An 11,806-nucleotide genomic window follows, 5' to 3' on the forward strand; every position below is an offset into this window, starting at 1 on the left:
TTTGCCTGACTTTTTGAAGGTATGGCTGATATTGTTTTCTAAAGAGCCAATGGAAATTGATCTTAACTTTAGGAGAAAGCTTTTACCATGTGGAATTAAGATGCCAAGTGTTGAAGTAGCCACATTTCAGGTCCTCATTAATTTCTCTTACTTTTAATCCTGGGAAGGCCACTTAGGGGAAGGGTTGTTCCTTTAGGAACCAGAAACTATACCCTTTTACCCTTGGAGAGGCAGGGAAGCCAGGGAGGACACAACTTCTCAGGAGGTGGAACTAGAGCAGATAATGAACTCTCAACCTGAACCTGTAAGGGCCAGGCCACCAATGCCACCCAAGTCCACCTGCCCTTTGTCTTGTTCTGCCCCAGCCTTTCTGGAGAACCTGATCACCTTGCCCGCACCCCTCAAGCTCCGTTTGCCCAGCTAGAGTCTGGGGGGTTCTGACTGACTTTCTGTAGACACTCTCCCCTCCCCCATATAAGAGGCCACTTTCCTGAAGTCACTTCTGAAGAGATAGGTGGCACACAGGGCTCTTTTTCCCCAGGGAGGGACCACCCAGACCCTCTGCTCTCCCAGGTGTCAATCCATTGCCACATCACTACCTGGTGAGAAAACTGTTTCTGCCATTAGCCCCTCTGTCTTTTATTATAGGGTATCTTCAAGGGCTCCTCTTTGGGCCTCAGTTTCGTCCCTGGTAGAAAGTAGAAGCTAGACTTCTTGGGCTCCTGAACAGGGTCCTTGCTGGATTCTGTGAAACAAATTAAGTCCTTGATCCTAGGCCTCTGGGGGAGTACAAAATCTATAGGAGTTCTGGGGCTGTGGTTGCAAGGAAAGTGACGCAACCAGATTCCACGGGGACATGATCAGGCGTGACATGTGAAGGTGAAAGAGGGAGCAAGGGAATGAAGAATACAACTTCTGTGTCCCATACATCCCTGCCTGATAGGCCAAACATACTCAGCAGAGAATGCACTGTCTTTCCTACCCACACTAACGTGAGGAGTGAGATGCAGTTACCACTGTGCTTCCAAGTAAGAAAATACCTCAAATTGGAATTTACAAAAGAAGTAAATTAGGGAGTGGCTTTTGTCGGACATCTTTAAAGCATTTTTCTTTTTATAGAATTGCACTTAATATCCAATACTGATTTAATGAGCTTGGGTTTACACATTATCTCTTAAAGAAAACAAATTAATCTTTGTGTTCCAAAGCAATCCATGTTTAAAGGGAAATAATTATGCATAGCTCTGCCCAGCTTCACAGTAACCTTTGGCAGATGCCTTAGGTCCTCTGGGACTCTTTTTCTCCTTATCTGAAAAATGAAGGACTTGGATCAGGTGAGTGGTTCCCAACTCTGCAACTTCTATATGGCTCCTCAAAGGCACACAAGCTCTTTTCCATTATTTGCCAAATAATGGAGGCCCTGTCTTTAACTGCAGTACAACTACACAAATTACTTGAAACTACAGTCTTCCTGGTTTTTGGTTGTAACTGAATCAGTGCACTCTAGCAACACTTATTTCTTGCTGTTCATAGGCTTCATTATGTGTTTGGTTAACTTTAAAACAATAATAACATACTCCATAATACTTACAGCTTAATTGTCAGACTGTTTCAGTCTACAGGATCTGCAGGAAGGAGGAGTAATAAAGGGATTTTTGACTGAGCTCTTATGGAACAGAGTCTCTCTACGCCCCTGCCATATCTGCCCTTCTGGGCCCTGGGGAAAAGTTGGCATCCCCAATTGTGGTGCTCTCCAGGTGCCCTCAGGCTATAGTGGAGGGCGCTTCCCTTTATCTCCTTCCAGCCCAATAAATTCAGAGGCTGGGGGCTGAAAGAAGCTTCTCTACAACTGGCTGCTCACTGGCAGGTTAAGGGATGACCATCCAGCCAGGTCTTCATCAGGACACGGGAGGGCTTATGCTTTAACATGTATAAATCCACTCCAATAATGACTGGTTCTCTTACCCCATAAGGTTGAGAATTTACCTGTAAACATTTTTGTCTGAAGAATCTGGATGTGAGTGAGAGCTGGGTCTCTGTCTTATCTCACTTGGCTTCTGTCAGCACAGCACCTTGCCTGCTTGTTCTTACACATCGTAGATGCACAGTAACTATTTCCTAATTGTTAGGAATCTATTAAAACCAGTTGATTTCAGCTGGGCGTGGTGGCTCCTTCCTGTAATCCCAGCACTTTGGGAGGCCAAGGCTGGAGGATCACTTGAGTCCAGGAGTTTAAGACCATCCTGGGCAACATAGGGAGACCCTGTCTCTACAAAAAATAAAAAATTAGCCAGGCATGGTGGTGTGCACCTGTAGTCCCAGCTACTCAGGAGGCTGAGGCAGGAGAATCTCTTGAGCCTGGGGTGTCAGATTACAGTGAGCAATGATTGTACCACTGCACTCCAGTCTGGGTGACAGAGTAAGACTCTTGTCTCTTTTTAAAAAAAAATGTTGATTTCTATTTGAATAGAGAAATAATTCATTTTAGGACCTTACTTACAGAAATCTGTTTCATTCTGGGCTGAGAAGCAGGTCCATATTGCTAGGCATAGGAAAAAAAGGGGTCTGTCTGCATTTGCCCTTGGCGTTCTCAAACTGGGGAGGGAAATAAATGAATACTTACTGGCTACCTGCTGTGAGCCAGGCATCATGCAGGACATCTGTACATAATTTAATTCTCATAACCCCATAAGATATTATCAGCAATGTACAAGTGAGGAAACTGAGGCTCAGAGTCATGAAGTAACTGGCCTTAGGTGACCCAGATAGTAAAATGGCAGAGAAGGAATATGGATCCAGGTCTTGAAAGAGAAAATCTCAACTGATTATCTTTTTTAAAAAAACTCATGTGTTCTCTGCTGACTCAAAAGGTCTCTGTGTGGATCTGGGTTGACCCACTGAACTGACCACCAGGGTTCTGTGCACTTTGTATCTGCCCAAGCCCTCGGAACCCCTCTAATAGTTTTGGAAGATGAGTTTTGGAGGTTGTCCTTAGGTGTACCCTCAGCATATGTAGGCTTCTAGGTGATCTCCCCTGACCTGAGGATTTCAGCTCAATTCATTCTGGCTCCTCAGGACAGTGGGATGACTGGTTCAGACCTCAGCTTCACCACCTCCCAGCTGGGTACTCTTCTACCTACAGCCAGGGCAGATTTTGACTTTCACTTGAAACTTTCAAAAGCTGAAAGGTAGAAAAACAGCCTTGGCTTTGGGAAGAACGTATGGGGTCCATGGCCTCTAAGAATCTAAGTTGGGACATGTTTGAGTAGCACCTTACAGTTCCAGAGTGTGTTCTGGATTCTTTGCTTAAAAGAACAGAGACTGCTGGGGAATTGAACACTGTGAAATATATGAAGGATGCCTTTAACATTCAGTACTTGGAGTAAAGGAAAAGCATCATGAAGTGTTAACACTCAAAGGGTCTTGAACTGTCAGGGCTCCAGCCTCCTTATTTTCACAGGTGAGAATCCTGAGGCTCAGCTGTTGAGAGATGTGCTGTCTCACTCCAGTGACATAGTACAGTGGATGTGGCTTTGTAGCCAAGCACACATAGCTTCACATTCCAGCTCCATCAATTATGTATTGGGCAACTTTGCAGAATGATTTGACTTTAACTCTGCTTTTCAGTCTTCTATAAAACAGGGATAATCCTACTACCTTGTAGGGTTGTCAGGATTAGAGATAATATAAATAAGGTACCTCATATAGGACCTGGATTATGGTTGGCATTCAATAGTAGCTGTTAATGGATAGCTAAGCTAGAACTCTGAAGTCTACCATGGCAACTTCTTAAGTGGTCCAAAAACCCAGTTGTGTTCTGTGACAAAACACAGCTTAGGGACCCATACCCAGTCCTCCTGTCAGCTGTTCACCTTCCAGTTCTTACTGTGGCAGTTTTGGCCACGTAGCTGGCTGTGCCCTTTAAAGGCATTCCTTGACACAGATGTGTGGACTGGTGATGTTGCTCTCCAGCCAGGTGTTCTTCCCAGCAGGCTGGCCTGGCTGTCTCCTGCATGCCTGCACTTGTTTCTCTCCCTGCTCCCTCTCCTGGACCTGGCCAGAGCTACTTGCAGCAAACAAAAGCAGGATATTGGCAATGGAAAGGAGGGTGTGTTCTGGTGCTCCCATGCCCTGCGGCGTACATACCATTGCAAGGGCGTAACAAAGCCCAGGCCTGCATTTGGGTGCAAATATGTCTGCACACAGAAGAAAAAAAGGACCTGGTGGCCATGAGCCATGGAACCCTTGTGCTCCCCCACCTGGGCTACTGGTTGCCACTCCTACCATTTTTGGTTTGGAAACATTTGTTAAGGCTTTGCTCTTCCAGGTCCTTTGCTTGGTGTTTTTATCCTCAGGGAACTAACAGTCTAGTGAAGAAGAAAGATGGTTGCCCCGGAACTTCTAAGTCAGAAGACGGGAGGCAAGAAGGAAGCCCCTGCTCCTACTGCCAGCCCTCTGTTGGGCACCCCATAGTTCTTCAGAACCACATTTAATCCTCGCTGCAGGCCAGGCACAGTGGCTCACGCCTGTAATCCCAACACTTTGGGAGGCCAAGGCGGGCAGATCACTTGAGGTGAGGAGTTCGAGACCAGCCTCTCCAACATGGGGAAACCGTCTCTACTAAAAATAGAAAAATTAGCTGGGTGTGGTGGCCTGTGGCAGTAATCCCAGCTACTCAGGAGGCTGAGGCAGGAAAATCACTTGAACTCGGGAGGCAGAGGTTGCTGTGAGCCGAGATCGAGCCACTGCACTCCAGCCTGGGCGGTAACAGCAAAACTCCATCTCAAAAAAAAAGAAAGAAAAAATCCTCACTGCTACCTTGAAAGTAGGTGATGACATTGCCATTTCACAAATGAGAAGTGAAGGGGCTAGCCCAGGATCACTTAGGTGGTAAATGGTGGTACTAAGAGTAGAACCTCAGATCATCTAGGGAAAAACACAGATATGCACAGAGTTAAGGGGACCCAGGGTATTATGTGTCCCCTTGTTTCACAGGTGGGGAAACAACCCAGAGAGGGAAAGGGGCTTGTCCAAGGCTATGTTAGCACCCAAGAACTTGAACCCATATCTCTCTCCTCCTCATTTAGAGCTCATCCCACATGTATCTTACATTGAGAGGAGTGTGAGCCACATACCAAGAACAGTCTTCCCCTCTGCCTGCATCCTCACTGCGCAGTTTTTAGACACTTCACAGCCATACTCTTCGTGCCATACCCAGCCCTCAAGACCCTGAAGTTCCCCTTCCATAAGACAAGTAGGAAAAGCTATAGGGTAAAAATAGCCATCAGTGTTTGTTGAGCACCCAGAGGGGAATTGGCCACTCCAGAAAGATAAAGGAATTCCCAGGGACTTGCTTCTCTAGACTTCCCTAGCTCAGCTGCTTCAACTCATTCCTGCTCCTCCTCTCTACCTCCTGCATTGCTCAGTAGTAGTAGAACTCATTGTGTCCTCTCACCTTGCATTGTTGAGTTTTATTTAGACTTTCTCTTCCTCAACTCTTCATAAGCTCATGAAAAGTGAAGTAGGGTGCCCTGTGTATTTATCTTTTATATCTGCAGTGCTTAGCAAGTTATAATAATGCACTTGCCTGGCAAAAGGCTTTCTCTCATACATTAGCTTATTTCCTTTTCACATTGGCTCTTTGTAATAATGGGATGCTATTAGTTGTTTTCAATGAGAGAAAGCTACTAAGAGAAGTTGTCCAACTAGTGACAGGAAGTGGCTGATAATGTGAGCTGCCATTACATTGTCATTATCATCTTTAATAAAAGTTAACACATACTGAGTTTCTACTATATTTGGTCTTTTTTTTTTGAGACGGAGTCTCGCTCTGTTGTCCAGGCTGGAGTGCAGTGGTGCAATCTCGGATCACCACAACCTCTGCCTCCCAGGTTCAAGCAATTCTCCTGCCTCACCCTTCTGAGTAGCTGGGACTACAGGCGCAAGCCACCATGACTGGCTAATTTTTGTATTTTTAGTAGAGACAGGATTTCACTATGTTGGCCAGGCTAGTCTCAAAACCCCTGACCTTGTGATCTGCCTGCCTCAGCCTCCCAAAGTGCTGGGATTACAGGTGTGAGCCACCGCACCCAGCCTATATTAGGTCTTTTATATAAGCTATCTCTGTCTGTCTATCTATAATTTTTTTTGAGACAGAGTCTGGCTCTGTCACCCAGGCTGGAGTGCAGTAGCATGATCTCGGCTCACTGTAACCTCCACCTCCTGGGTTCCAGCGATTCTCCTGCCTCAGCCTCCCGAGAAGCTGGGATTACAGGTTCGTGCCACCACGCCCGGCTAATTTTTTGTATTTTTAGTAGAGACCGGGTTTCACCATGTTGGCCAGGCTGGCCTCGAACTCCTGACTTCCAAGTGATCCACCTGCCTCGGCCTCCCAAAGTGCTGGGATTACAAGCATGAGCCACTGTGCCCAGCTGCTCTCTATATTTTTAATACATATTATTTCCTATAATTTTCACAGCAGTTCATTTTATAGATGAGGAAACTAGACCAGAGAAGTAAGTAAAATATCTTGCCCAAGATGATGTAACTAGTAAGTGGCAGGATCAAGATTCAAACCAAGCAATGTTGAAACCTCTTGGAAACAACGATATGGCCACTGTGGAAGGTGGAAGGCCTTGACAACGAGAATAGGGAAAAGAAGGAACTAGAAGGAAAGAAATGGCATGGGCTCAGCAGGCCAAGGAGCTCTTAGCTGTGTGTGTTGGGAAGCTCAGAAGGAAGGAGGAGGTTGTGCAGGTAAGTCCTGACAACACACCTGACTTTTGAGAGGTGGAACTTCATAGCCAGGTGATTAGGGGAGAAGGGAGCTATGGATTTTTTTTTTTTTTTTTTTTTTTTTTTTTTTTTAAGAGACAGGGTCTTACTATGTTGCTCAGGCTGGTCTCGAACTCCTGGGCTCAAGTGATCCTCCCATCTCAGCTTCCCAAAGTGCTGGGATTACAGGCATCAGCCACCCCGCCCAGCAAGCTATGGATCTAACATGTACATCTTACATGGTGCTAATAGAATGTTGGGTTTCTTCCTCAATATTTTATTTTGAAAAAATTTTCAAATATGTAGAAAAGTTGAAAATGTAGTTCAAATAACACCTACATACCTTTCACATAGATTCATCATTTGTTAATGTTATGCCACTTTGTGTATCTCTCTCCCTCTGTCTATATACTTTCATTTATTTTTGCTGAACTATTTCAGAGTAACTTAAATGCATCTTGACTTTTACCCTTAAATAGTTCAATATGTTTCTCCCAAGAATTCTCCTATATAAGTCAAATATCATCACATCTAAGAAAATTCACAGTAATTTTACAATATAATATTATAGTCCAAATCCAGATTTCCTCAGTTTCAAAAAATGTTCATGGCTGTTGCCTTTTTTAATCTAAATTTGAATCCAAGGTGTAGGCATCGTATTTGGTTGCTGTGTCTCTAAGGCTTTTTAAAATCTGTGCCTTTTCTTCTCCCCATGACTTTTTAGAAGAGTCAAGACCAGTTATCTTATAGAATAACCCACATTCTAGATTTGCCTGATTAGTTTTTTTATACTTAACATATTTTTGGCAAGAACATTACATTGGTAACGCTGTTGGTGATGGGTCGGTTTTGAAGAGTGGAGATGATCAAACTGCTTTTGTTCATTGAAATATCTGTCAAGACCAGAGGTCCTTAACTGGTGCCATAAATAGGTTTCAGAGAATCCTTTATATACACACACACACACACACACACACACACACACCTAAATTATATACACATCTTCCTTATATGTGCATTTTTCTAGGGGAGGCTTCTTGGCTTTTATCAAATTCTCAGAGGGCTCCAAGACCCAAAGAGGTTGTGAAACACTAGTCTGTCCACTGAGGCAGGCAACACAGAGCTGGTTTCTGGGGCCTTGTTCGCTCTGAACCAGCTTCCCTTGGGGAGATAGCACAAGGCTGTAACTTTCCCCTATCTTGGCTTTGGGTCAAAGAGGACTGTCTATTTTGTTGTCAGACCTAGGAGCCAGGGACAGCCTATGTGGCCTGGTTCCAGGGATCCAGGAGAATTTCAGTTCTTGTCTTGCCTTTCAGGTGTTCAGAATGCCAGGATTCCCTCACCAACTGGTACTACGAGAAGGATGGGAAGCTCTACTGCCCCAAGGACTACTGGGGGAAGTTTGGGGAGTTCTGTCATGGGTGCTCCCTGCTGATGACAGGGCCTTTTATGGTGAGTGAGTCCCTTCATATCTGCCCCTCTTAGTCTTCAGAGTCCATTGACAGTGCTTCCAGTTCCCCATGGCTGTTCATCTTTTGATCTTTCCATCAGCCAGGGCATCTCCCTTTATTTATTCATTCATTCAACCAGCAGGTATCAGCTGAGCACCTATTAAGTGAAAGGTAAGATCCTTCCCTCAAAGACTTAATAGTTTAATGTTGGGAGTGGGAGGAGAGGCAGGCAGAGAGGAGACACAATGTAGTTGGATAAGGACCTCAAAGGAGAGTGTTACAGGCTGAAAGGAGGATATATTTAGGTTGTGTTCAGGGAATAAGAAAAGGAGACTCTGGAATGGGCTGGCAGAGAGAGGTGCTACCTCCTATACCCGCTCTGGACACAGGACTTTAAGCATAGTCACAGACTTGCCAACCCTATATTGGAGGAACTGTGATCTTTTTTAGTGGGGATGATTACTTCTGGGGGCTTGTTCTCATAACTGAAACGAAAACAGTTTTGTGCAGTCTCAGAAATGACAGGAGGTACCAATCTGACACTTTCTTTGGGCAGAGAGTGAAAGAGTGGATTTTGACTGGGGCCTTGATTGGAGGTCATTCAGCTACTCCTGTCCTCACTCCAGCAACAGTGATAACTCACTTCCTTCCTCCTTTTGTGCACCCTTCTCCCCACCTGCTCACAGGTGGCTGGGGAGTTCAAGTACCACCCAGAGTGCTTTGCCTGTATGAGCTGCAAGGTGATCATTGAGGATGGGGATGCATATGCACTGGTGCAGCACGCTACCCTCTACTGGTAAGATGGTGGTCCTTTGTCTATCCTCTCCCATATAAGAGTGGCCTGGGGGAGGGACGGTGGCAGGGTGAGTTGGGCAGAGAAAGAGTGTTAGTGTAGTCACAGCATTGGATTCCTATCACAGCAATGCTCTTAACCAGCTCTTTAACTTGTAAGCGGAATGATTTACACATATCTCTACCCTTTTTTCTTACCTACCTTGAAAATGTCTTCACGCTGCCCTGCAATCCTCCCAGTGGGAGGCACCTTCAAGGAGGATCCCAGAACATTAAAGTCAAAGACCCCTTAGAGCTCACCCTGTCCAACCACCTTGGTTGACGAAAGAAGTCAGCCTGGGGCTCATGGAATAGGATAGTACAAGGGCAAGATTCTCATTGTGAGTCAAAGGCAGAGTGAAGAGAACCCAGGCCATCTCACCCCAACCCAGGCCAATGTTCTTCCAAATATACCACTTGCTGCAGATCCAGCTCAGCACCCCCAGTCCCAGCCCACCCTGAGAACCCTGGCTCCTCATTTGAGCAGCCAGCTAGAATCATGACAGAGAGGGTGGTAGTGAGACTATAGGTACTATTACTTAAAGCCACATGGTGCAGTGGTTGCTGGGAGGCTTCTGCATGGGACTCTAGCATCATACTCCCCCCTGTGCCCTCTCCCCAGTGGGAAGTGCCACAATGAGGTGGTGCTGGCACCCATGTTTGAGAGACTCTCCACAGAGTCTGCTCAGGACCAGCTGCCCTACTCTGTCACGCTCATCTCCATGCCAGCCACCACTGAAGGCAGGCGGGGCTTCTCTGTGTCCGTGGAGAGTGCCTGTTCCAACTACGCCACCACTGTGCAAGTGAAAGAGTAAGTATTTTGAGAACCCTTCAGCAGGGGTTCTTGAGCAGAGTCTGTAAATGGGCCTCAGAGGGCTTAGATCTCCAAAGTCTCGTGCAGAACTCCCTTTATTCTCATCTCATATCTTTCTCCTGGACCCCACTATGCTGTAACCACACCTGGGCCTTGGCACTTATTGTTCTCTCTGCCCAGGCTACTTCCTACCAGATACTTAAGGCCAGAATCACTCACCTTTCAGGTGTCAGGTTTCAGATCATGTTTGCTCTTTGAAATTATCTGGCTTGATTATGTGTATTAGTTTATCTTCTTTCCCCTCCACTAGAATGTAAATTCCAGAAGGAACTTGCTGTCTTGTTCAGTGCTGCATGCCCAGGGCTTGGAACAGTACCTGGCATATAGTAGGAGGTGGTTGATTATTTTTTGTCAGTTGAGAGAATGAACGGAGAAAATGTGGTCCATGGCCCAAAAGAAGTTAAAACCCTATCCTAGATTGAGGCCAGAGACCAGATGGAGAAAGAGTCTGTGTCTATCTAATACCAGTAATGTCATACCTCTGGCTGCTTACCATGTAAATGTTGATTTTGCATCTACTATGTGTCGGACATTAGGCTAGTGCTTACACAGTAGGTGAAGGATACTAGAGTTTGGGAAGTCAGGAGGAGCTAAGGTCTGTTCTACAACCTCACTAGATGAAGAGGAGAAGGAATTGTGTTCAAGGCAGAGGGAGAAACATTCTCCAAAAGTGGGAGTCTTAATCATGTCTGATGTAGGTTGGATGTGGCCAAAAAAGGGGCTGTTAAGCATATAGAGGGCCTGGATTATAAAGATCCAGCAGATCCATTGAGAGTTTAAGCAGCAAGCTGTTGTGACCAAGTTAACATTTTAGAAGGATCACTGGTATGGAGGTTGGATTGGAGAGGGGAAAGCCTAGAGGTATAGAGACCAGTTAGGAAGCTGTTGTAGGCTGGGTGCGGTGGCTCATACCTGTAATCTCAGCACTTTGGGAGGCTGAGGTGGGAGGATTGCTTGAGGCCAGGAGTTCAAGACCAACCTGGCCAACATAGCAAGACTGCATCTCTATTTTTTAAAATTAAAAGTCTAGATATAGTAGCTTACTCCTGTAATCCCAGCACTTTTGGAGGCCAAGGTGGGCAGATTACTTGAGGTCAAGAGTTTGAGATTAGCCTGACCAACATGGTGAAACCCCATCTCTACAAAAAGTACAAAAAATTAGCTGGGCATGGTGGCACACGCCTGTAATCCCAGTTACTCAAGAGGCTGAGGCATGAGAATTGCTTGAGCCTGGGAGGCAGAGGTTGCAGTGAGCCCAGATCATGCCATTGCACTCCAGCCTGGATGACAGAGTAAGACACCATCTCAAAAAAAAATTAAAAACAAAGTTTAAAAAAAAAAAGAAGCTATTACAGTGATCCAGGTAAGAGATGTGAATAACTACAACGATGGAAAGAAGGCAGAGTTCTTAGAGATGGGAGTAGGAGAGGGATGAGGGAACTCCAAATGGGGAAGATGATGTCCAAGTTTCTGGCTTAGGCCACAGGGTGAGTGGCAATTTCCTTCACTGAGATGGGGCATCCTAGAAAAGGTGTTACCTTTCCGTGTGGATATCCTGGGCCCTTTAGGGGCCACTGGTGGCCTGGGACGTTCCTTGCACAAGCAGAATTGGTCAAGCAGGTTTTTAGGACATCTTTATCCTGCCTTAACTCTTTGTCTGGCCCAGGGTCAACCGGATGCACATCAGTCCCAACAATCGCAATGCCATCCACCCTGGGGACCGCATCCTGGAGATCAATGGGACCCCGGTCCGCACACTTCGAGTGGAGGAGGTAGAGTGTGTGTCTAATCTGTCTTGTGAGGGTGGGACATGGAATAGATCCTCTGGGAAATCAGGCTATAGCCTTTACCTTTTCCTACCCCCAGCCCATCTCTT

The 11,806-nt window shown here is 45.8% G+C and overlaps 1 protein-coding gene across 4 annotated transcripts in view; it reads left to right on the forward strand.

The window, feature by feature from the left end:
• The window catches only part of LIMK2 (LIM domain kinase 2), a 68,177-nt gene that overhangs the window by 38,540 nt on the left and 17,831 nt on the right, over window positions 1-11,806 (forward strand). For all 4 annotated transcript variants that reach the window (XR_004442391.1, XM_033233282.1, XM_033233284.1 and 1 more), the window contains 4 exons: window positions 8,091-8,226; window positions 8,912-9,021; window positions 9,679-9,867; window positions 11,597-11,702. Coding sequence is in view for 3 of the 4 variants with exons in the window: in XM_033233282.1 (XP_033089173.1) it covers window positions 8,091-8,226; window positions 8,912-9,021; window positions 9,679-9,867; window positions 11,597-11,702 (541 nt within the window). In the remaining variant the exon portion in view is untranslated. The remainder of the gene's footprint in view (window positions 1-8,090; window positions 8,227-8,911; window positions 9,022-9,678; window positions 9,868-11,596; window positions 11,703-11,806) is intronic.

This window comes from Trachypithecus francoisi, unplaced genomic scaffold (assembly GCF_009764315.1).
Source record: "Trachypithecus francoisi isolate TF-2019V2 unplaced genomic scaffold, Tfra_2.0 Lachesis_group14, whole genome shotgun sequence".
NCBI lineage: Eukaryota > Metazoa > Chordata > Mammalia > Primates > Cercopithecidae > Trachypithecus > Trachypithecus francoisi.